General features: G+C 43.9%; 8 protein-coding genes across 8 annotated transcripts; 5 read left to right on the top strand and 3 right to left on the bottom strand.

Moving 5' to 3' along the window:
- Positions 1–644: 644 nt before the first annotated feature.
- On the top strand, positions 645–4,508 carry O0I10_006894 (uncharacterized protein; the record flags this gene model as incomplete). The annotated part of the gene is made up of 4 exons (XM_058486919.1): positions 645–1,046; positions 1,120–1,663; positions 1,723–4,340; positions 4,467–4,508. The coding sequence occupies 4 exons, from the start codon at positions 645–647 to the stop codon at positions 4,506–4,508; spliced, it is 3,606 nt and encodes a 1,201-aa protein (XP_058342254.1).
- Positions 4,509–6,129: 1,621 nt separating this feature from the next.
- On the top strand, positions 6,130–8,248 carry O0I10_006893 (uncharacterized protein; the record flags this gene model as incomplete). Its single annotated transcript, XM_058486918.1, has 9 exons — positions 6,130–6,319; positions 6,373–6,435; positions 6,503–6,653; positions 6,735–6,787; positions 6,857–7,327; positions 7,401–7,649; positions 7,720–7,915; positions 7,977–8,001; positions 8,063–8,248. 9 exons carry the CDS (start codon positions 6,130–6,132, stop codon positions 8,246–8,248), a joined length of 1,584 nt encoding a protein of 527 aa, XP_058342253.1.
- Positions 8,249–9,452: 1,204 nt separating this feature from the next.
- O0I10_006892 (uncharacterized protein) lies at positions 9,453–10,765 on the bottom strand (the record flags this gene model as incomplete). Its single annotated transcript, XM_058486917.1, has 3 exons — positions 9,453–10,298; positions 10,365–10,486; positions 10,549–10,765. 3 exons carry the CDS (start codon positions 10,763–10,765, stop codon positions 9,453–9,455), a joined length of 1,185 nt encoding a protein of 394 aa, XP_058342252.1.
- A 1,489-nt stretch (positions 10,766–12,254) lies between these two features.
- On the top strand, positions 12,255–14,163 carry O0I10_006891 (uncharacterized protein; the record flags this gene model as incomplete). The annotated part of the gene is made up of 3 exons (XM_058486916.1): positions 12,255–12,635; positions 12,721–13,076; positions 13,152–14,163. The coding sequence occupies 3 exons, from the start codon at positions 12,255–12,257 to the stop codon at positions 14,161–14,163; spliced, it is 1,749 nt and encodes a 582-aa protein (XP_058342251.1).
- A 31-nt stretch (positions 14,164–14,194) lies between these two features.
- Positions 14,195–15,472, top strand: O0I10_006890 (uncharacterized protein; the record flags this gene model as incomplete). Its single annotated transcript, XM_058486915.1, has 3 exons — positions 14,195–14,533; positions 14,605–14,688; positions 14,750–15,472. The coding sequence occupies 3 exons, from the start codon at positions 14,195–14,197 to the stop codon at positions 15,470–15,472; spliced, it is 1,146 nt and encodes a 381-aa protein (XP_058342250.1).
- An 80-nt stretch (positions 15,473–15,552) lies between these two features.
- On the bottom strand, positions 15,553–16,757 carry O0I10_006889 (uncharacterized protein; the record flags this gene model as incomplete). Its single annotated transcript, XM_058486914.1, has 4 exons — positions 15,553–15,662; positions 15,733–16,303; positions 16,369–16,426; positions 16,516–16,757. The coding sequence occupies 4 exons, from the start codon at positions 16,755–16,757 to the stop codon at positions 15,553–15,555; spliced, it is 981 nt and encodes a 326-aa protein (XP_058342249.1).
- Positions 16,758–17,247: 490 nt separating this feature from the next.
- On the bottom strand, positions 17,248–19,072 carry O0I10_006888 (uncharacterized protein; the record flags this gene model as incomplete). The annotated part of the gene is made up of 7 exons (XM_058486913.1): positions 17,248–17,378; positions 17,490–17,725; positions 17,789–18,066; positions 18,123–18,441; positions 18,529–18,710; positions 18,771–18,866; positions 18,932–19,072. 7 exons carry the CDS (start codon positions 19,070–19,072, stop codon positions 17,248–17,250), a joined length of 1,383 nt encoding a protein of 460 aa, XP_058342248.1.
- An 819-nt stretch (positions 19,073–19,891) lies between these two features.
- Positions 19,892–20,189, top strand: O0I10_006887 (uncharacterized protein; the record flags this gene model as incomplete). The annotated part of the gene is made up of 2 exons (XM_058486912.1): positions 19,892–20,096; positions 20,152–20,189. 2 exons carry the CDS (start codon positions 19,892–19,894, stop codon positions 20,187–20,189), a joined length of 243 nt encoding a protein of 80 aa, XP_058342247.1.
- Between the last annotated feature and the right edge of the window lie 303 nt (positions 20,190–20,492).

Here is a 20,492-nt window from a genome sequence, read left to right as displayed (position 1 = left end):
TCGATATCGACGACCATGTTGATTCTCCCTCCCTTTTGATCCACAAGCAGCGTGTGTTATATTCCCCCACCCCTTTTTTCTTACACCTCCTGCATTCACTATCCGAGACTGGCTCGTCTGTCAGATACAAAATAAAAAGCATGGCAATGCATCTCATTATGGGAGAAACAAAAAACACTTAACATCCACGCACCCAAAAGATGACTTTATACTCTCCGCAAAGAGAAAAGTGCACGACGTGCACTATTTTCCCCTTGACTCTTGCACGAAAGAACTTGTGTGCGTGTGCATCTCCCCTTTTCAAAGGGGGTTCAAGACACCGCAACAAAATGCGTGTTCTCTTTCTCTCTCATTTACTTTCCACACATACGACGTCTATTAGCTTATATTGCTCCCTGATTCACAGTATGCTTTTCCCTTCTTTGTGTAATATCTTGTCTTGACACTCCTTTTTTTACTCTCTTTGATCATCTGCCTCTTTCTATCTCTCTCTCTTTCTTTCCTATTCCCTCTCTCTCTCACTCTCTCACTTCTTTTATTACTGCTGTTTTCTATTTACTACCTTCAAACCAACCCTTTTCTCTCTCTCTTTCTCTTTTTATCACCCCATACATTGTATTAATCTATTATCCCCCTTTCTTCAAATGACATCTGCTATACATTGGCAACAGCAACATATCCACGAACCTTCTCCCCATCATCAACAACAACAACAGCACCATCGCCATCGTGCATGGGAGGATGATCGATTTCGTGATATCCCTGTGGAGGAAGAGGAAGAAGAAAATGAGGAAGAAGATGAAGATGATGAAGGAATGATTATTGAGGATGCATCATCCATGTCGTCTTCACCCAGTATTCCTGATGAGAACATCAATTTTGATCTCGTTTATGCATTACATACATTTGTGGCTACAGTGGAAGGCCAAGCATCCGTTGTCAAAGGAGATGCCTTGATATTGATGGAAGATACCAACATTTATTGGTGGCTCGTAGAGGTGCTTAAAACTCGAGAGGTTGGATACATTCCTGCAGAGAATATCGAGGTAACACATATACTAGTACACTATGCATGATACAGGCTGAGATTCATTCTTCGTCTTCTTCTTCCATTCGTAGACACCTTATGAACGACTCGCTCGTCTCAACAAGCATCGCAACGTTGAAATCACTTCACCAGCCGCCACTGACGACGCTGACCCAACACCCAAATTCAACTCAAAGAATGTGACCATTGCAGGCGACGATGCTACGCGTGTGATCCACTATGAAGTTGAGAGCGAAGACGAAGGCGACAATGACACCGATAACGACAACGATGATGACGACGATGACGACGACTTTCAAGACGCCCATGACAGTGTCGATACAGCAGACGAGATTACACCAGCACCTGAAATGGCGTCATTGACTGTTCCTGAAGCTAGCAGTGGTGGTGGCAGTGGCAGTGGATCGAATCATAGTGGGGAAGTGCATGAGCCTTTACGTGTATTTGCTGGCAACATTGGACAAGAAGCACCTCTCTTTCATACCTTTTCAATTGATCTATCAACAACGGCTGATGAATTGGTCAAGGATGCAGTATCACGTTTTGCATTGGATCTTGCAGCAACCGAAGGAACCATCATTGAATACTATATTGCTGTTCAAGGACTTGATGGAGGTAAGTGAGTATACAAAGTGACTTATTGGATGGGATGATTGACGCATTTATCATTGTAGATGATTACGTGCTATCTCCTCAGGATAAGCCATTATCCATCTTCAAGACATTGACAGCTCCATTGACCACGCCAATGCCTTCTGTATCGCATATCAAGCAACCTCAGGCTAATACGGGATCGGGAGCCCTTGGCAACGAGAATCGATCACGACGTCCACGTTCAAGCAGCTTCAGTAACTACGAGCAGACGTCGTATGATGAGGATTCGGTGATACGCTTTTATTTGCATCGACGTATCAAGCGAGCTCATGAAAGGGAAGGGATCTTTTACATCAAAGTGTCTCTTTATCCTGACGACGGGGTGAATTCGAATGCCAACATGCCATCCAATGATCAGGGACATGCTTTCACGACCAACCCAACACCCATCACCACGACCCCCTCGGGAAAAAAGAAAAAGCTCATGGCGTCACGGCAAGAGATTGATCGAATTGATAAGATTATGCCTGTCAAGCAAGATCAGCAAATTGGTTCAGTTATCAATATGGCTTTGGAGAAATTTCATGTGCCGGATGCAGAGGCAGATGGTTTACCCTCATCGCTTGGGCCAACAGAAAGGTGCTTGACAAAGTATCGAATGTCAGTGAGAGCCGTGAATGGTGTCGAGACTCCTCTGGATCCAAGGGATCACATGGCAAGCGCATTGCATCACCAGCAACAAACATCCCCTGTTACAAGTGATCTTTTGTTCATCCTCCGTCGGGCTGATTCTCTTCATTATCGTAAGCCGCATCCACATCCACCTCCTCTTTTATCACCTATTGGTGGTGGTGGTGGGAAACCTGGTGACTTTGACAATGGTTCTTCTACTAGTGGCGGTGCCCTTGGCAATGATAGTGCGATGATGATACCAGAAGAGCGACGTCCTAGTATCCTTGATATTCTTATGGATTCACCAAGATCAGCGGACCATCGAACGGGCTTTTTAAATTCGCCCATGGATGACAGGAGACCTTCTTTTCCGAGTAGCTTGTCGAGTCAGGAACGCAAATCATCCCTGACACCCTATCAAGGGACAAGCACAGCTGGTGGTGTTGGTGGTGGTGGTGGTAATCATGGCACTTTAGGGGATAGCTGGGCTCCGCATTCACCAAGCACAAGCTCTTTATCTCCTCCAACACCTGGTTTTCGTCGCACCTCTGTCATGTCCTCATCCAATATTTCTGCTACAAGCTCAGTTTATTCAGATTACGATAACAACAACAACAACACTGCACTTGATATGAAGCATTCATCCACTGAACCATCCACTCGTAAAAAGGAGAACTCTTTGAAGCAACAACTCAAGCGTCTTGTTGGTTGGGGCTCCAAGACAAAAAAGAATCCACCACCACCTCTTCAACAACAGCAACAACATCACCATGGTTCAACAGCTAGCTTGGGACATCCTAATACACCTGCAACAATGGCCAACGAGTCTTCGCTTAGTGTCAAGCCTATCCAGAATCATGCCTCGTCATCCCAAGTAAGCGTTGTATCAGCACCACCTACACCTTTGACACCTACACCACACTCTGGCCAAACCAAGGTACAACCCAAGATCACTTCTGCTACGGCACCATCCACCCCCATTGCTTCCAATACTCCTTTTTCACCCGTCAAAGCGAATACGCCTGATCAACAACCTGTGGTGAATGAATCAGCCGTATCAGCAGCGACATCAAGTACCTCTTCCTTATCTTCCTCAGATGATGATGATGACGATGATGATATCGATGTCAAGGAGCCTATTGAATTGAGTGATGATTCTTCTTCAGAGGATGAGGATGATTCGGATGACGATGGATTATCAACCATGAGCCGCAACAAAGCATTACCCAATAAGCCTGGAGAGAACAATGAGATCCAAGCACAATATACCATGTGGATGGATAGCCAACAAGGTGATGATAATACCCCCAAACGGGAGAGCAAGACCGAATTTGTTGAGCCGCCATTGCCACCCCTTCCAGGTGAATCATCAAACTCATCACCCTCGAGTAATACTTCCTCACCTCCTGGTGCTGCTGGTGCTGCTGCTGTAGATGGAAGTTCCAGTTTATCCCCACCATCCTCCTTGTCTTCTTGTTCTACAACGCCATCTCAACAACAACAACAACAACAAGCATCGACTACGGCTACTACTACCACAGGTGGTGGTGGTGGTGATGGCAATGGATTGGATGATTTATTCTTATTGGTGACACGTGGTGTGGATTATCTCCAAAGTCGAGAAAGCAGCAAATGGGATGATGAAGGTGGATATGATTTTCATCCATGGAATCGACCGGATGGTTCATTTGTGATTCGCAAAAAGCCTGAACCACCACAGCCTACATTGACATCTTCATCTTCTCAATCCAACACCAATGAACAGCAACATGCAGATCATCATGCAACGGAGTCAATAACATCATTATCCCAACATGAGGATTCGAGTTCCACTGCCACTTCTACTACCAATGATCAAGTACCACCAGCAAGATCCAATAGCACTAGCAGCAGCAGCAATAACAACAAGGTAGCCAAGGCTCCTTCGGTTCATCATCAACGACAAGCACCACCACAGCCTTCATCAGCAGCTGCATCAACAACATCGGGAGCTCCTGCACAACAAAACGAGGCATTGATTGACGAGGTAAGGGGAATGGGATCATGGTGGTGGTCGGAAGTGGTTAAGAGGGAGTATTGGAAGGGGATGATGATGATGATGATGATGATGAGCTTCTATTTTTATTCATACTATCTTTGCATTATTTTGTAGCAAGAGCTTCAACGCATTGTCGCTGCTCATATTGTCTTTTGAACAGCAAGTTATATACACATCAACATACAAGAAAAAAACGCACATCATCAACAACACGTGTATTGGAGTGCCCCCCCCCTTTATTTTGTCTCGTACACACAACACGCACACACACACACACACACAGCTTACTACCTTATACTACACCCAAATGCAAAATTAAATCTCACCCGCAAGATACACCATACTACGTATATGAAAGATGGGAGTTGAATACATGATGCAGTTGGGGGTTGGGGTTGTTGAGTGGGATGAGGGACGGATAGGTGTTCATAGAGTACCAGGCACAACAACAACAACAAGGAGTTGCCAACTCGCGTGCAGTTCATCCGGTAAGACCATCTTGTTATTATACGAGTTAATGCAGTTCACCCCCATCCCCCACACACTTTCCCCCCACTTTTTCCCTAAAAAGCACAAAGCGACCGAGGAGAAAGTGTGCAAAGAGGTTATACTACTACTACTTTACAAGAAAATGGCATGATCGCCATGTGCTGTCAAAAGTGGATTGCTTGACTCCCAAAATTAGAAGCACGTAATATCAACTTCGTGTACCCTATCTTAACATAGGTTGGTGTCAATAAAGAATGAACTTTAACTACGAAATCATTCTCAATTAGTAATGACAATGCAATGTGATACCTCAAGTAATGCTATATGGATGGTAGTAGTGTGACAGAAAGAGAGGATTCACAAAGGCGGTTATTACCTCGGATACCGATTAAGATCACAATAGGCTGTATAGAGAGAGAGATGTTCACATTAATATGGATCGGATTCTCCGAACGTTTGTGGGTCCCCCCGTCATTATAACATTTGCAGAGAAAGATGGGTGCATGTGCGGTGCTACCAGCGGGTGCGTGACACAACAACAAGAAAGACTCTGATGATGGCCTATGTTACTATATGATATCTTGAAGATAAACCAAGATAAGGGCTGAGCATGGGTGCGAGAGGTTTCATAAGACCTTGCCAAGCAATGCAAGTAGTACCATGAATGGCTTGGATCATTACTATCTTGTGGATCTTAACATGAACGTCAACAAGGCTTGAATGATTTTCTCACTCCCCGCGCGCTCACTACACCGACATACCATCGGAGATTCATTCAATAGTGTCGCACAGCCTGGTTGTTCCTCCAAGATTGCCATCACACCGGTACACAGACACATCACAAACTCGTGCATTCAACCCTACACGTTGTTCCATAAGTGCGTGCGTGCGTGTGTATGTGTGTGATCGAACGATCCAAAAGAGAGGCAAAAATTATATGAGCCACTGTTTTCGATGGTTGAGGAATGACTAGCCAAGCCTTTTATATGCATGCTATAAAATGCAGGTGTGGCTGACAGAGAAAATAAGGTATGTAGGAGTGAATTTGCTGCTGCAGCCTCATAGCACTCACAAGACAACACACATACCCATGCCACATAAAAGCTTGCATGATAGATAGATATAACGTTTAACGGTCTTTCCTTGGTGTGACATTGGGTCCTCTATAAGCTAGAGTTAGGGCCAACCACCACAGGTTCAAATACAAGTTCCTCTTCTTTTTCTTTTTCTTTTCACTCTTTCTTTCTTTTTTCCTTCACCATCATTTCGTTTACCTGCCACGTTCAAAATGGATATTCAACGTATTATTGATTCATTGGGATCACTCAATAAGGACCAAATCAAACCCATTGTTGGTATTGCTGCTGCTACGAGCGTGGCACTTTACACTACCTATGCTTTGCGAAAGAAGCGTACTGCCATTCCTGAAGGTTTTCGTGATATCCCAACTGTCAGTGAAGGACGCATCCCGTACTTTGGTAAGATCACAAGCATGTCGTACATCGTGTTACTAAAGTCAAACATGCTTTAGGCCATTTATTGTCGATGGGTGAATTGCCTGCTACTACCATCACCAAGTGGCATAAGAAATATGGCAAGTATTATCATAGCAACGACAACACCAGCACGTGGAATAGCTTGTTTGACGGTTTTATAAACAGGTCCGATCATCCGCGTCTACTTTGGTGTGCAACCATGGATCATGATCAGCGATCCAAACATTGCCCATGAGCTTTTCAGTTCCAAGGGCAGTGTCACATCCGGTCGTCCTTGGCAATTGTATAGCCATCAATATTATGCACCTGGTCAACGGTAAGAAGGGGGAGGGATATACACTTTTTTATTATCATTGGAGGTATTCATTCATTCATATGACTATTCTATCTATCGTAGCGGTGTTGCTTTCCCTGATCCTGGCAAGCGTTGGAAGAAAACCAGAACTGCAGGTGAGTGAATTGATCTTGTGTCACATGACAACGTCCTCATTCTTAGCTTGTATCCATGACCACCACCAGCTCTTGATATTCTTGCTCCCAAGAACGTTGACAAGTTCAGTGATCTCATTGGCCGTGAATCCGATTTCCTTATCAAGTACCTGACAAGTGCTTCATTCGCTAATGGCAGTGTCAGTCTCATCAAGCCTTTGCAATTCTTCTCCATGAACGTCATTTTGCAAGCCGCTCTCGGCAAGCGCGTCGACTCACCCAACGATCCTGAATTCCGTGAAATCGTCCGTGTCATTGATCAGAGTATGAAGTTTGCTGGTGTTGCCGAAGATATCAGCTCGTTCTTGCCCATCTTGACGGTGCTCGATGTCATTTATCGCAAGGAACGCAAGCTCAAAAAGTTCATTGAAGAAGTGCGTAACCCTCTCTTCCGTCGTCTCATCAAGGAGTCCTTGGATAGCGGTGAAGAATGCTTGGCCAAATGGTTTTATGAGTACAAGGATGAAGAAGTGGATGATCATGGCATTTTGGTTGCATTGAGTAAGTACATACATCATGCGTATAGCAGCAGCAGCACGTGACATTATTGTTGACCCTTCTATGTATTATGCAGGCGATATCGTTGCTGGTGGTGCTGATACCACAGCTGTTTCTCTTTCCTGGTTCATGGTCATCATGTGCCATCATCCCGAAGTTCAAGAGCGTCTACGTGCCGAGGTGGATGAGTTTATCTTAGCCAACAAGCGCTACCCTACCTTTGCTGATCGTGACAGCTTCCCTTACATGATCTCGGTGCAAAAGGAGTGCATTCGTTACAGACCTACCACCCACTTTGGTTTATTGCATCAAGCTACTGAAGATGGTAAGAGCCTATTGAAAGCATTGAAAGGAGTATCGATTAATGATGATCTCTCCCTCTTGTACGTACGTAGTGGATGTCCAAGGCTACTATATCCCCAAGGGCACTGTGATGGTTAGCAACATGCACGCTATGCACTTGAACCCTGATGCATTCGCCAATCCTGAAGAATTCATTCCTGAACGTTTCTTGAACAACCTTAAGCCCATGTCTGCATCAGCCAACTCGGGTATCGAGAACCGTGACCAATACAATTTTGGCTGGGGAAGGTAAGGATGCTGTATTATCATCATAGTTGTTATTGCTGTCAACTAAAATCATATTCCCTAGACGTATTTGCCCTGGTATCTACTTGGTAATGTAGCTTTACTACATGTATGATGAAGCAATAGGAATCACTGACATTTTATACGTAGGCTGAAAATGAAATGTTTTGTGCTTTGACTCGATTGTTTGCCAAGGCCATTATCGAGCCCAAGGTCGACGCTGATGGCAAGCGTGTCTACCCTGATCTCAACAAGACCCACGACGCTGGTTTGGTTGTCCATCCTGAAATCGATGATCTTCGCCTTGTTGAACGAACGGATGCCGTTGTTATCTAAGCGAGCAACGTGCGGCGCATGATCCATCACCTTACCATCATCATTACATATACACCTTCAAGGGCTTTTGCTAAGGAGCATATATCCTTCCATATCTATTGTATCTCTATACCAGCATTAATGAAAAACAAAGATTTGCCTCTACATCGAAAAGAAAGATAGCCATTTGGTGTGAAATTGTTGTAGTATTATCCATTTTGAATATGACATTGCCCAATGAAGACCACCTATCAATCAGACATCATCCGACGAAGATTTCCGAGCACCCTTGTAGACGTATGCAAACATTTCATGGTTATCATAGCTCCCTGTTGTGGCACGCATGCATCATTGATGATGTGCACACAGCCCCAAAACTTCGTTTGGATGTAACTTATTTGGGCACGTCACCCCAAGAAAGGCTTAAAAACCTGCAACTGTGCGACATAGATTAGATTTACATGTGCGATGTGGGGTTGATTAATTTGTTGTCCAAGTGCATGGAAGCACACACGGCTGAGAAAATGATCCACCATCTCCGAGTCACCCAACAGATCGAGCGTATCTATCAAATAAAGCTAGCCTCGAACATTTTTGTCGTCTTTGTGATGGTTGTATCTTTTGTAAAGGAGGAGGACGATAATGAAAGTGGGATAACAATGAATACAAAGGATGATCACAAGGTCTCAGCTCTAATCCATAGGGGGGTTGCAAGTAGCTAACCACCATGATGATACGAACATTGACATGGCCTGTGAGATGTGTAGGAGAACACTACAACATCTTTTGTTCATTCTCCATAATGGATGGTGCTCACACAGAGCGACAGCAATTTTATTGGTGAGGGTGCATGAATGGATGGTTCTTTATCATGGTTAAGGTGTGATGATTATCATTGCATGAATCGGAAATGACCAAATGAGGGGTGTTGACAATATCCAATTGCTACCATCAACAATGACATCAACCTGCCATCACGCGATGTCCTTTTTTTATGTATGCCAATCGAAAAAGGGCTTATCATGATTATGCACTTCCCAAACATATAGAACCCACTTTTCCACATGCATTTTGAAAACGAAAGAATACACTTTTTTTTATAATCGGTAAGAAAGGCGATATACAAGTCGAAATAGAAAGCTGTTTTGTGTGATGTTGTTGTAATTATGGGCAAGATAAATGATTGGGTGATGATGACATCTCTTTCTCTCAGGGTGTTGTTGAATTACTCTTCATCCGCTTCTAAAAGAAGATCCTCTTGCTGCATCATTCCTTGCAAACGACGTTCCTTTTCATTTTCCAATTGTCCATATAAAAGATACAATGCACGTTCATTTGCCTCTGGAGTGCCTTGGATAGTAAACATGCGTTCACCGGTTTCATCATGAGCCATTTTGGCAATGGAGATACGCGAACCAGAAAGACGACGGATTTCAGAGATCTTGGCACCACCCTTACCAATAATACAGCCAACCATATCACTTGGAATGCAAATGTGTTGAGTGCGAATGTTGGGATTATCAGCAGCGAAGGAAGAAGATACGGATTGACGACGCGATGATGGCTGGCTTCCCAAGGCACCACCGTTCGTGGAGGTGGAAGAGGTGAAGTCACTGCCGTTGCCGGTACGTGTAATGGAGGAGCTACGACGATGTTGATGTTGCTGAGTGAATCCTTGTGGCTGTTGTTGATTGGTCTTTGTAGCTTTGATGGGGTTGTAGAGGATGGTACCATATGCACGCTCCTTATCTTCTAGCAAGCATTGTCCAATCTCCTGGATAGCCGTCTGAATGCCATGAACAGTGCCTCGGATCTCAACCACGCGTTCAGTACTCTGCGGCAGCAAGGATTTAGAAGCAGTCATGTGAACACCAGACATATCCTGAATATGCTTGATCTTGACACCTTGGCGACCAATGACAGTACCCATGAGATTGTGTGATATAAGCAATCGCAGTGTAGTGTTGCTGCCAGTATTTGAGCCGTCCTCATGAGTGATGGGGGAAATAGGTGGAGTTGCAGGTGCACCAGCAAGGTTATCAATTAATGTTTGAGCAACGAATCCATATGCCTTTATAGAAAACAAAATACAACGTCAGCTAACATCCATCATCATTGCCATGACGTGATTGCTTACCTTGGCAACGCTTTCCACCGTGCCAACAGCGGTCAATACTCGATCAGGGACACCTTGTACGACTTTGGAGATGCCAACCTTGACACCTGTAGAATCTCGAAGCTCTGCGATGTTCTTACCGCCTAAAGAGAATCCATGTTGGTATAGCTGTTGTTGCCATGATCCATCCCATCCTTTTATATACCTTTTCCAATAACTGCACCAGCTTCTTTGCTAGAAAGCAATGCACGAAGGGTCAAAAGAGAGTCGTCACCACCATCATCGAGGGCTGGATCAGAAGATGTGCTGCTTTGGTTTCTTTCAAGGGTTTGGCCTTGTTGTTGTTGTTGTTGTTGAGCAGGAAGCGTTGCAGCTTGTTGTTCAGTTTGACTGACAGTGGAGGTTGGAGAGACTTGCGACATTTAGAATACAAAAAAGAACAGAGACGACACTAGAATGGGGATCAACATAAGGCTATTACCTTTGTGTGCATGTTTACTTGACACATACCTTAAGGGAATGGTGCGCGTGTAGAAAAAGGCAGGGAATGATGGCCAGTCGGTGTAAATGAGAGGGAACGATGGCAGATGTACGTTTGAAGGACGCGAAAGAGCGGGGACGATGTGAGTGTACAAGAAGCCGAGATCGGTTAGGAAAAAGAGACGCGATACTTGACAAAGGCGTCGTCGTGGTCTTGCACTTTTTTTTTGTAAGCCAGGCTCCGCTTCTTGTCAGCGTCAATAAGCACGGGGCCCTTGATGACGGCCTACAAGCAATATCATTTGTTGTTGAATTCGTTACCTATACGACGAGTCTTTAGTGCTCTGCACACGCACGCTGTTGTATGTAGCAACCATTAGTGTGTAAACATGAAATACGATGAGGGGATTTCCTACAAAAGGCAACAATGATCAATAGTAGTCCTTTCTCCATCTATCATTTCATCTCCTCCTCCTCGTGTACACACCACCATCAACAGTTTCAAGTGCGTGCCGTTTATTTGCTTCTGTTAAACCTTTTCTATATCATCAAAGTCCTTAATCGCTTTGCCAAGCAATCTCTTTCATATTGAGTGATAGCATGCATGCACGATCCTTTCTCCACATAGCTTAACCTAGTTTGGTTATTCCCTGTGTGTGTGAAATAATCAACACTAGATAGCGTGTGTAGGTAGAGATTACAAAATGAATGGGTAGAAAAGATGCACGCGAGCTTATTCATGTTTTACCACAAAAAGTACTCGATAGCGCTTGTCAAGGATCGGGCCTGCAGTGTAGTGTAAACACCTTGCATCACACACCTCTTCTAACACGACAAACAATGCGACAACAAAGGGGTCGCGTGATGAATCGAAATGGTTTCTGTTTGGTTGAAAAAAGTCAAAACATAGAGGGAGAAATACATTAATGATCCCTCTCTCCTTTCAATGCATGGCAAAAAAAATAGTGCTTACATTAGTCATTTATCGGCAAGTAATAAAGGAAATAGTAACAGCCTTCGCATCACGAGGATAAGGAAGCATCGTATGTGTATGCAAGGTTAGTGGATGCGTGGGTAACGTGTTGTCAGAAGACCCTTTGGCGCATTGCCAAACGTATTTTTAATGTGTCAACGGGAATGAGACAGAGGAAAACGCTTCAAAAACGCGCGTACATTTTGCCAGGTGGCGGACTGGCGACGAGGCGTAGCGTGATGAAACCGACAAACACACTGTATGGAAATTTCTAAACATCACCTGCCAAAGGATATCCTTTTGGTGTGTATCCTTTACGACCACAATCGCAATGCAAGCTCTCGCTCAAAGCAAGTAAAAAGAAAAAACGCCCGATTTATCTCTTTCCTTTCTCTCTCTCTTCTCTCTTCTTTCTTTGCCCCCCAACCTTTTCGCATATCCTTTCTCGGTGCCCAACAATGTCTGTATCGCCATCTTCATCTTCGGGGCTCTTGCTGATAAGTGATCGGCCTCTCGACACCATCTTTGATCGATTGCCCACTGTTTTTGTACCGAGCTATGCAGCCACATTAGGACATTTGACGGATGTTGCTCACTCGTATGATGATCTTGAGCACCAAGACTATGTGGATGAGCAATATACAAGGATTCCAGAAGAGTACATTTATCAATTCAAGCAACTACAACATCAACCATGGCGTTTCTTTTACTTGGACCTGGATCGTCTTAGTCGAGAAATCCAATCATTGCACCAATTCATGCTACTACACGACAACACATCCATCATTGATCAACAGCAAACCTCGTTTATTCGCACGCTGGATGCGGAGCTAGCTAAGGTAGCCTTATAGTTTATTACTTTTCCACCTGATGGCTCGATTGGATGTGGCTGGTATTGACCCGCCCTTTTTATTGTTTGTACAGGTCAATGACTTTTATAGTCTCAAACTCGGGGAAATACAGCGACGAGTTTCCTTTTGCCATGCACAGCCTGAAACAAAAAAAGGACGACTGGACACTGAAATCAACCATACGCTGCCTAACGAGATTGCATTGCTTGCCCATTTTAGCAAAAGCAACTATAGAGCATTGTTTGCTGTGTTAGCTCGTTATGATTCTCAGGTGCTTTCTTTACAGCGCCAACGTCAACCTGTACTACAAAATCAATTGTATCGACTTGTTTCAAGCAAGCTCTTTTATCGACCTGCCGACCTGCTTGAATTGATGTCCTCCCTAAATAAGCTTCACAAAGCTATGCGCTCAGTGCATGTTTCTTTACCGTTAGTTTTCATACAAAAAAGGAGGAGGGTCGAGAATCCTAATCGATGATGCTGATACTTTTTTCATTGTAATAGGACGCAAGATTCGCTACTTTCAATACCAGGGATGACATCTCCCGATGATGAATTACGTCAAGTGCCTAACTTTACAAGCATCTACATTTCGCCAACATCCGAAGCAGCCGATAGCACACCTTATCTCCCACCATCACCAGCCCTTTCATCTGATGAAGAAGAAAGATCGACATACACAGCATCATCATCAGGTGATTCATGTATTACGGGTGGATCAAGCGATGGCGAGCAACAACGACATGGGATGATTTCAGTACAACAATTTTGGGTGCATCCTGATAATCTGGTAGAGATCATGCTTCATGTTGGCAAATACCTTGATATTCAAGACACCACCCTTCCACAAGCACAAACAGACACCGTGACAACCAACAACCCTCATTATTCTCATGGCATTACGACCTTGCATCTCGACACACCCCAATTGACAAGTTACACAGAACGTGCGGTGGCTAGTGACAATGGCAAATCTCATGCAGCATCAACAGCGCTTCGTATAAGGTGGTATCATCAAGAGCAGCATACTACCAGCAATAAGCCTGTGGTGGCCTTAGAAGAAAAAGTGTATTGTTCTACCAACACGCATGTCAGCAGTGGTAAACGTCGTAGTGCCACACGCAGGGGTCATAAGAGCCTTGGTAAAAGTCCTTATCGACCTTCCTCCAACAACAATGACAACAATCATTTGCAAGCGGCAAGTCTCAAGGATGGAGCACCATCATCGTGCAAGAGTAGACGACATGTTGGAAGCAAATCATACTTTAAGCATCGATTGTGGTTTAAATCCAAGCACATGGATCCTTGGCTTGCTGGTGATTGGTCATTACGCCATGTTCTTAGCAAGCCAGAATGCAAACATTGGCACCTCTCCAAGAAAAACGTAACTGCTGCTGCTGCTAACAATGATGAAGAAACCACTGAGCAAGTATTGGCAATGGAAGAAAATGCTCGTGCATGTCATATGGAACCAGGCAAGTCAACCACGTTGATGATGCTTCATTTCATCTACTAATACAACACGTGATCATTTAGTACTAAAGACAATGTTGAATCGCACCGTATACGCTGACTCTGCTTCCGATTTGGTGATCACCATCGATACTGAAATTGCCATGGCACGCCCAATCCATGACAACCAAGAGGTCCATGCCGACGATTATTATCACTCATCATCATCCTCTGGATCCGATGACTATTTCATGCAATACCACCATCATACATTGCATAAATCATCTTCTTTCAAGTCATCCGACAACTACCCATACCCATCGATGGCTCCAAACGACATTGTGCGTTTTCCTTTTGCTGTCATCAAGATCAGTGGAAGTGATAGCCTTCAAGATTATCCTTCATGGCTTTCAAAACTTTGCAATTCTCCTTTGGTAAGCAACCAGTTTGTATATTCATTCATGCGTGTGTTGGCATCTCCTCTTATATAAACGACACAACGTAGATGGAACCGGTTCATGACTTTTCAACGTATCTTCATGGTGTCAGTGTTTTGATGCCTCATCGTGTACATGTATTCCCTGGATGGGTAAGCATCATTTCTCTTTGTGAAGCCTACTACTAGGAGCTAAATGTGCAATTTTATATAGCTTTCCGAGATGAGCATTGATTTGACATGTGTGCAGGATCGTGGCACGTTGATCAAACCAGCACAACGTACACTCACCGTTGACACGGGTGCAACCGACAATAACCATTTACAATTACCGCCAACACCATGGAGTAGTTCATCAGCCATTGCATCCTTAAGTGACAAGAGCAACAGTAGCAGCGGCAGTAATAGTACACGAGCCACGACTCCCAATAGCAACCATCATCATTCACCATCAGCGAACCACACCGCTAAAAAATTTGACGATGATCATGATAAGCAAGAAACTGAACGAGCCCCTCTTCTCAAACGTAAACATGATTCTTTTGAATCGTATTGCAGTTTCGATCATCCTTCCTCATCAAGATCAGATCCATCCACGTGCCGTGATTGCCATGCTCGAAGACGTCAATCATCCTCTTACAGCCAACGAAGCAAATCATCCACATCAATGAAAAGTATTGATCATTACGGTTCGCCCTTGGCCCATCTTGGTGATCATATGCAACACTTTTTTCAGTCATTGTGGCCTTCCATTCCTCCTTTTGGTCATCATCATGGTCCCATTTTACCCACCCACAATAACAATACCACAACCGCTACTCACGAAACAATGAATCCAATGCCTAGCCAAAGACGTGGCCTAAAGCTCATTGTTCTCTGCAGCATTGTTTCCACTTCCCTTGTGTTTCTATTTTACTATTCCCTCAGTACATTGTAATAAAGGCATATTCTATTTAGCATCCACCACCATTTATTCATCACCAAGAGTGTTGGGAAGGGGGTTATGGATAATAACATTTACAACTTGGATGACGCAATGGAAAACGTATCATGCAGCTGGCGAACAATCAAATAGATCGAGTGGGTGTAGATGCTTGTTTCGAATGGAAGGGAAATGTAGCCATGTGCTATGATAAAAGATGTTGTTAGCCTTCTCACTGTCCATAACCTATTCTCCTTCCAAAGACTGCTACTCACTTGCACCAATCATGCGCACGGTCGTCGTCTTCACACCAGCATCGGTTAATCGTCTTCCATATTCCTCTCCTTCATCGCGAAGTACATCAGCTTCAGCTGTGATGATCAATGCAGGCGGGACTTTTTTCAATTCTTCATCCGAAGCCAATAATGCAAACATGAACTTGTTGTTGCGCATAGCTTTGCTGGCATAAGCACGGCCATAAAACTTGATTTCTTCATTGGAGAGTGCAAAATCGCCACTGCCAAATAGCTCATAAGATGGAAATGTTGGCTTGGGAGCAGTAGAAGGATAAATAAGGATTTGCGTCTTGATCGTATCCAGGGGTAAACGAGTATCGCCGCGTTGGTGCCGATCCTGCAGCATCAATGGCATGGCAGCTGATAGGTTGCCACCTGCACTGTCTCCACCCACAGCGAGCTTGTTGACGTCCACATTGAGCTCTTTACCACCATGCGTATACACCCATTCCAATGCTGCAAATGCTTCTTCATGAATAGCCGGGAACTTGACAGCAGGGGCAAGCTTGTAGTTGACAAATACAATAGCCACGTTCGCTCGAATACAAATCTATATATTACCTCCTCATGAGCTCGTTGCACGTCCAATGAAAAGAGAGAGAGAGAGAGACTTACATCGCGAATCACTTTGCCATGGGTGTGCTTTGAACCGATGACCCAACCGCCGCCATGACTTGAAGAAGAAACCAATGAGAAGGGTGGGGATACAAAGAGCGAGATAATAAAGAAGAGACAGAGGGAAGGAGGAGTTATGCCACTTACTAGTAAATGAGTACGGGAAGGACTTGTTTTTCAGTTCCAAGAGGACGTAACAAGGTCAAATGTAAGGGGTTGCCATCATTCGTTGTCACGGTGCGTTCCTCTTCATATACATCGGGCAAAGTGATATGTTTCATGCGATTATCAAGTAAGGCACGGTATTCTTCAATTGGGATGGAACCGATACGTGGGTCCTTTTTCATCTTCTCAAAGGCAACAGCATAGACCGGATGGATACGAGTCATGGTTGAAAGGTGTTGGATAGTGGAGAAAAGGGTGGGGCAAGTTGTAGTATCGTTTTTGTCTGGCTTTTACTAATTTGAATTCACACACACACATGCACACATGGGCGTAAGATCATCGTCCGCTCTTTTGTCCCCTCCACCACTACAACCTAGCCACTTTGATTACCCATGGGATACAAGTTATTTCTTATTAACGATGGCTATTGTTCATGTGCTAGCATACAGCAGCAAACGCTTCTTAACCTAGGTTCACAATCACGTGATTGGTTTGACAGCTACAAGATAGAAATCCATCACATGCTCCATGTTGTTTGATACTCCACTACACGATCTTAATGGCAGACAGCAATTTGCAGATAATGATAGCAATAGTGTAATACATGTACTTTTATATCAAAGTAAGGTGTAGATGACTTTCTAAATAAAGGTCCAACTCACCGTGTATATCCTCTTATCGAAGAATTGGTATATATCACTTGTACCGTGATGTCTAATAACCAGAGTACTTGCGAATTCCGGGCTTGATACGCAAAAGGAGCACGAGAAAAGCCCATGACAAATTGAGCATTCCAAAGAAAAAGGTGACCCATCCTGCACCCACAGCCCGCGTCATTGGATTTGCTATCAAAGAATAAGAAAAATGGAATAGGTTAGGATCTTGTACCTGATTCACGCTCTCCCCTTTGGCTCAACGCAGCTGTCGGCAGGCATGCGTTGTCTTGTAATGGTTACCGATCAAACTAAGAACAAAGGTCCAAATCATGCGCACCAAATTTGCTGCTGCTGTTACGCTGGCTCCACGATTGCTGACAGCATCCACCAAATAGCTCATCACAGGATTGAAAATATTGACCATGGCAAAGCACTGGACACCAAACATGATAATGGATACCCAAACATTCCATCCTTTTTCAACAGGCCAACCCCACAAAAAGAATGAAAGTGGGTTCAAAATGAATGCACATGGCCTAAAATTAGGATGATGTAAGATGATGTGGGCAATGAAAAATGACTCTAATGTGTGTACTTACCATACGTTGGGGGCCAATCGATCTTCAGGTACAGCTTCACCATTTGGACGTTTTGCACGAGCACGATTTAAAAAGATGTCTGAAAGCTTGCCAGAGATAAGAGAGCCAATGACTTCACCCAAACCAGGAGAGATGAACGACAAGCCAATTAAACTGGCACTGAATGCATAGGTGTTGGTGTACAAATCAGGGAGCATATTCTCAATGGCGAACATGCCACCAAAAGCGAAACCAGTTGCAGTAGCACAAATAAAGACAAAAGGATGTCGCAATAGGGCCTATAAGCGTCATCAATACACGCAACCTTAGAGTGGATGTATATACCAAAACCTACCAAAGATGCTAATGGATTGACCATCTTATCAGCGACGACTGTGTTATCGGATTTTTCATCAGGGTCGAATTGCTTGTTGGCGTCGTACTCTTTGCCCCAGATACTCTCGTCACGATAGGTTTCTTCCATGGTGAACACCACCAATAAAAGCAGGATACAGCCAATGACAAAAAGAAGCCAAAAAACGGATGGCCAACCCCATCGCTCGACAAGAAATCCACCAAAGATGGGGCCAAACAAAGGACCAGCAAATTGGCCTGTAAAGTAGATTCCCAAAGCATTGCCTCGTTCATGGACCGCGTATACATCAGCAACCGTACTATTAACACATGTCGTCAGCCTCAAGCAAGGAGGAGGAGGAGGAGGAGGAGGAGGAGGAAATAGCAACATGCATAATTAAACTTACCCAGCACCAATAGCCCATGCAGATGAGATGCCGACTGCTTGCAAAATACGCATGCCAAGTAATACATAGATATCATAAGCAAAGCATCCACCAAGCGACCCCGCCGTATAGATGATGATGCTGAAAAAGTAAACGCTACGTCGTATATTCCAATGATCGCTGATGCTGCTATAAAAGATTGGCTATATAAAAGAGATGATGAGTTTATGATACAACAGCATGATCGTATCAATCAAACTTACCGCAATACCCATAAAAAGCATGTAAAGTGAATTACTCAAGGTCACCATGATACTTGGGCTATCCAACTCGTCCGTCACCTCTTCCAATGCAGGTAGCTATAATGAGATATTGTCAGGTGAGCACACTTTGACACGTTGTGACCAAGGAAGCAAGGACATACATAAATCGTGGAGCAGAATCCAGGAATGATAGCAATGAAGCAAACAAGGCCCAGTAGATAGCGTTTACGCCACAATGGCAATGTGCGAGGATCCTTCGTCACCTTGGGTCGCAATTGGAGTAGTGATTTCAGATAAGTCATTGTAGCATGCGAATAAAGAAATATCGACCACCAAATAGAGCTTTAAGGGGGGGGGAGAAGGGAAGGAGAGAGAAGCAAGGGGGTGGGATTGAACAAGGAGGAAGAAGGGAGCACCAAGGAAAAAGATTTCTTTCTGATGGGTGACATTCTCGGACGTTATCTATTGCTTCCGACTCTCAATATTACCCGGACTTGTGCGTCCCTGAATGAAAGTTGAATGGCCCCACACATCCAATAAGGTTGGGTGATACAACTTCCTTTTTCAGCAATATTCGATCCCATCTTAGTGGAACGTGTCGATCAAGCCAACTTGGTTTATGCTTTTACGCCGTGTTCTTGCCATTGAATGATCGCTATGACAGAATTTGCCATATACAGCAATATACAGAATGGACGTGCATAGCACCATCACTACCATAGCCTTAGCAGACGAGCACTAATACATAACCTCTCATCATAAGCCCAAAAATGACATTACACTCACACCAAACCACATACTTTGATTGCATAAATTTCTTGAACCATGCTCATACTTCACAAGAAGGGGTATCACATTCGTTTCTGCGGCATAACGAGTATGCCTGAATACACTTTATTTCATATGAATTCCAATAACAGTGATAGTTAGATTGAATTTTTTATCTCATCAACGCTTGCATTGATTGAATTGCGACCATCATGGCCTGATGATGAAGAGAGAGATCGAAAAATATAAAAGGATGGCCATGTTGGAACCATCATTTCGACATCAACAACAACAGTTTCATACATCTTCTTCATATCCAGTCTTCTCCCATCAACTACTCATCAACTTTAATCATGCATTCTTCTATCGTCCTTTTCGGTGTTTTGGCTATGGCAGTCGTTCAGCAAGTGACAGCATTGCCCGCTCCTCATCAAGATGGCGAACGTAGTACTGTCAAGCGCGATGATGATGATGGCTATAGAGGTCTTGATCACTCCATTACGGCTGGTCTCCTTAATGCACAAGGCAACGACCTCTTTAAAGACTTTGGACCTGTTGGTAAGTCTTCCACTCATGCCATATGATCAACCATCGACTCATAATATTCATGCAGGTTTGATCGCCAACGGCGACCACGAATCGGATGACTAAATCCATACCATCATTTTGAATCATTTGGGAAGCTAAATCATCCCCCAGCTAGCTAGCATCTTTCCATAATATCTCATGCATATCTATATTAAAGTCTCGTTTGCATTGATAAGTGAAACAATGATGGATCGTCGTCGATTATGATGAATGTGGTTATAGCTTTTTTAATAATCAACATCTCGTTTGTTTTTAATTGAAAAAGTATATGGGTGATGCTATCAGCCAAAGAGCAAAACCAATGTACAACATCGCAGCAAACAATAGGTATACAAGAAGAAAAAAGTGTAAAGGGTACATCAACAA

Source organism: Lichtheimia ornata, assembly GCF_029851405.1.
Source record: "Lichtheimia ornata isolate CBS 291.66 chromosome Unknown scaffold00032, whole genome shotgun sequence".
NCBI lineage: Eukaryota > Fungi > Mucoromycota > Mucoromycetes > Mucorales > Lichtheimiaceae > Lichtheimia > Lichtheimia ornata.
The sequence above is the reverse complement of the archived record's forward strand: the minus strand, read 5'-3'. Positions and strand labels throughout refer to the sequence as shown.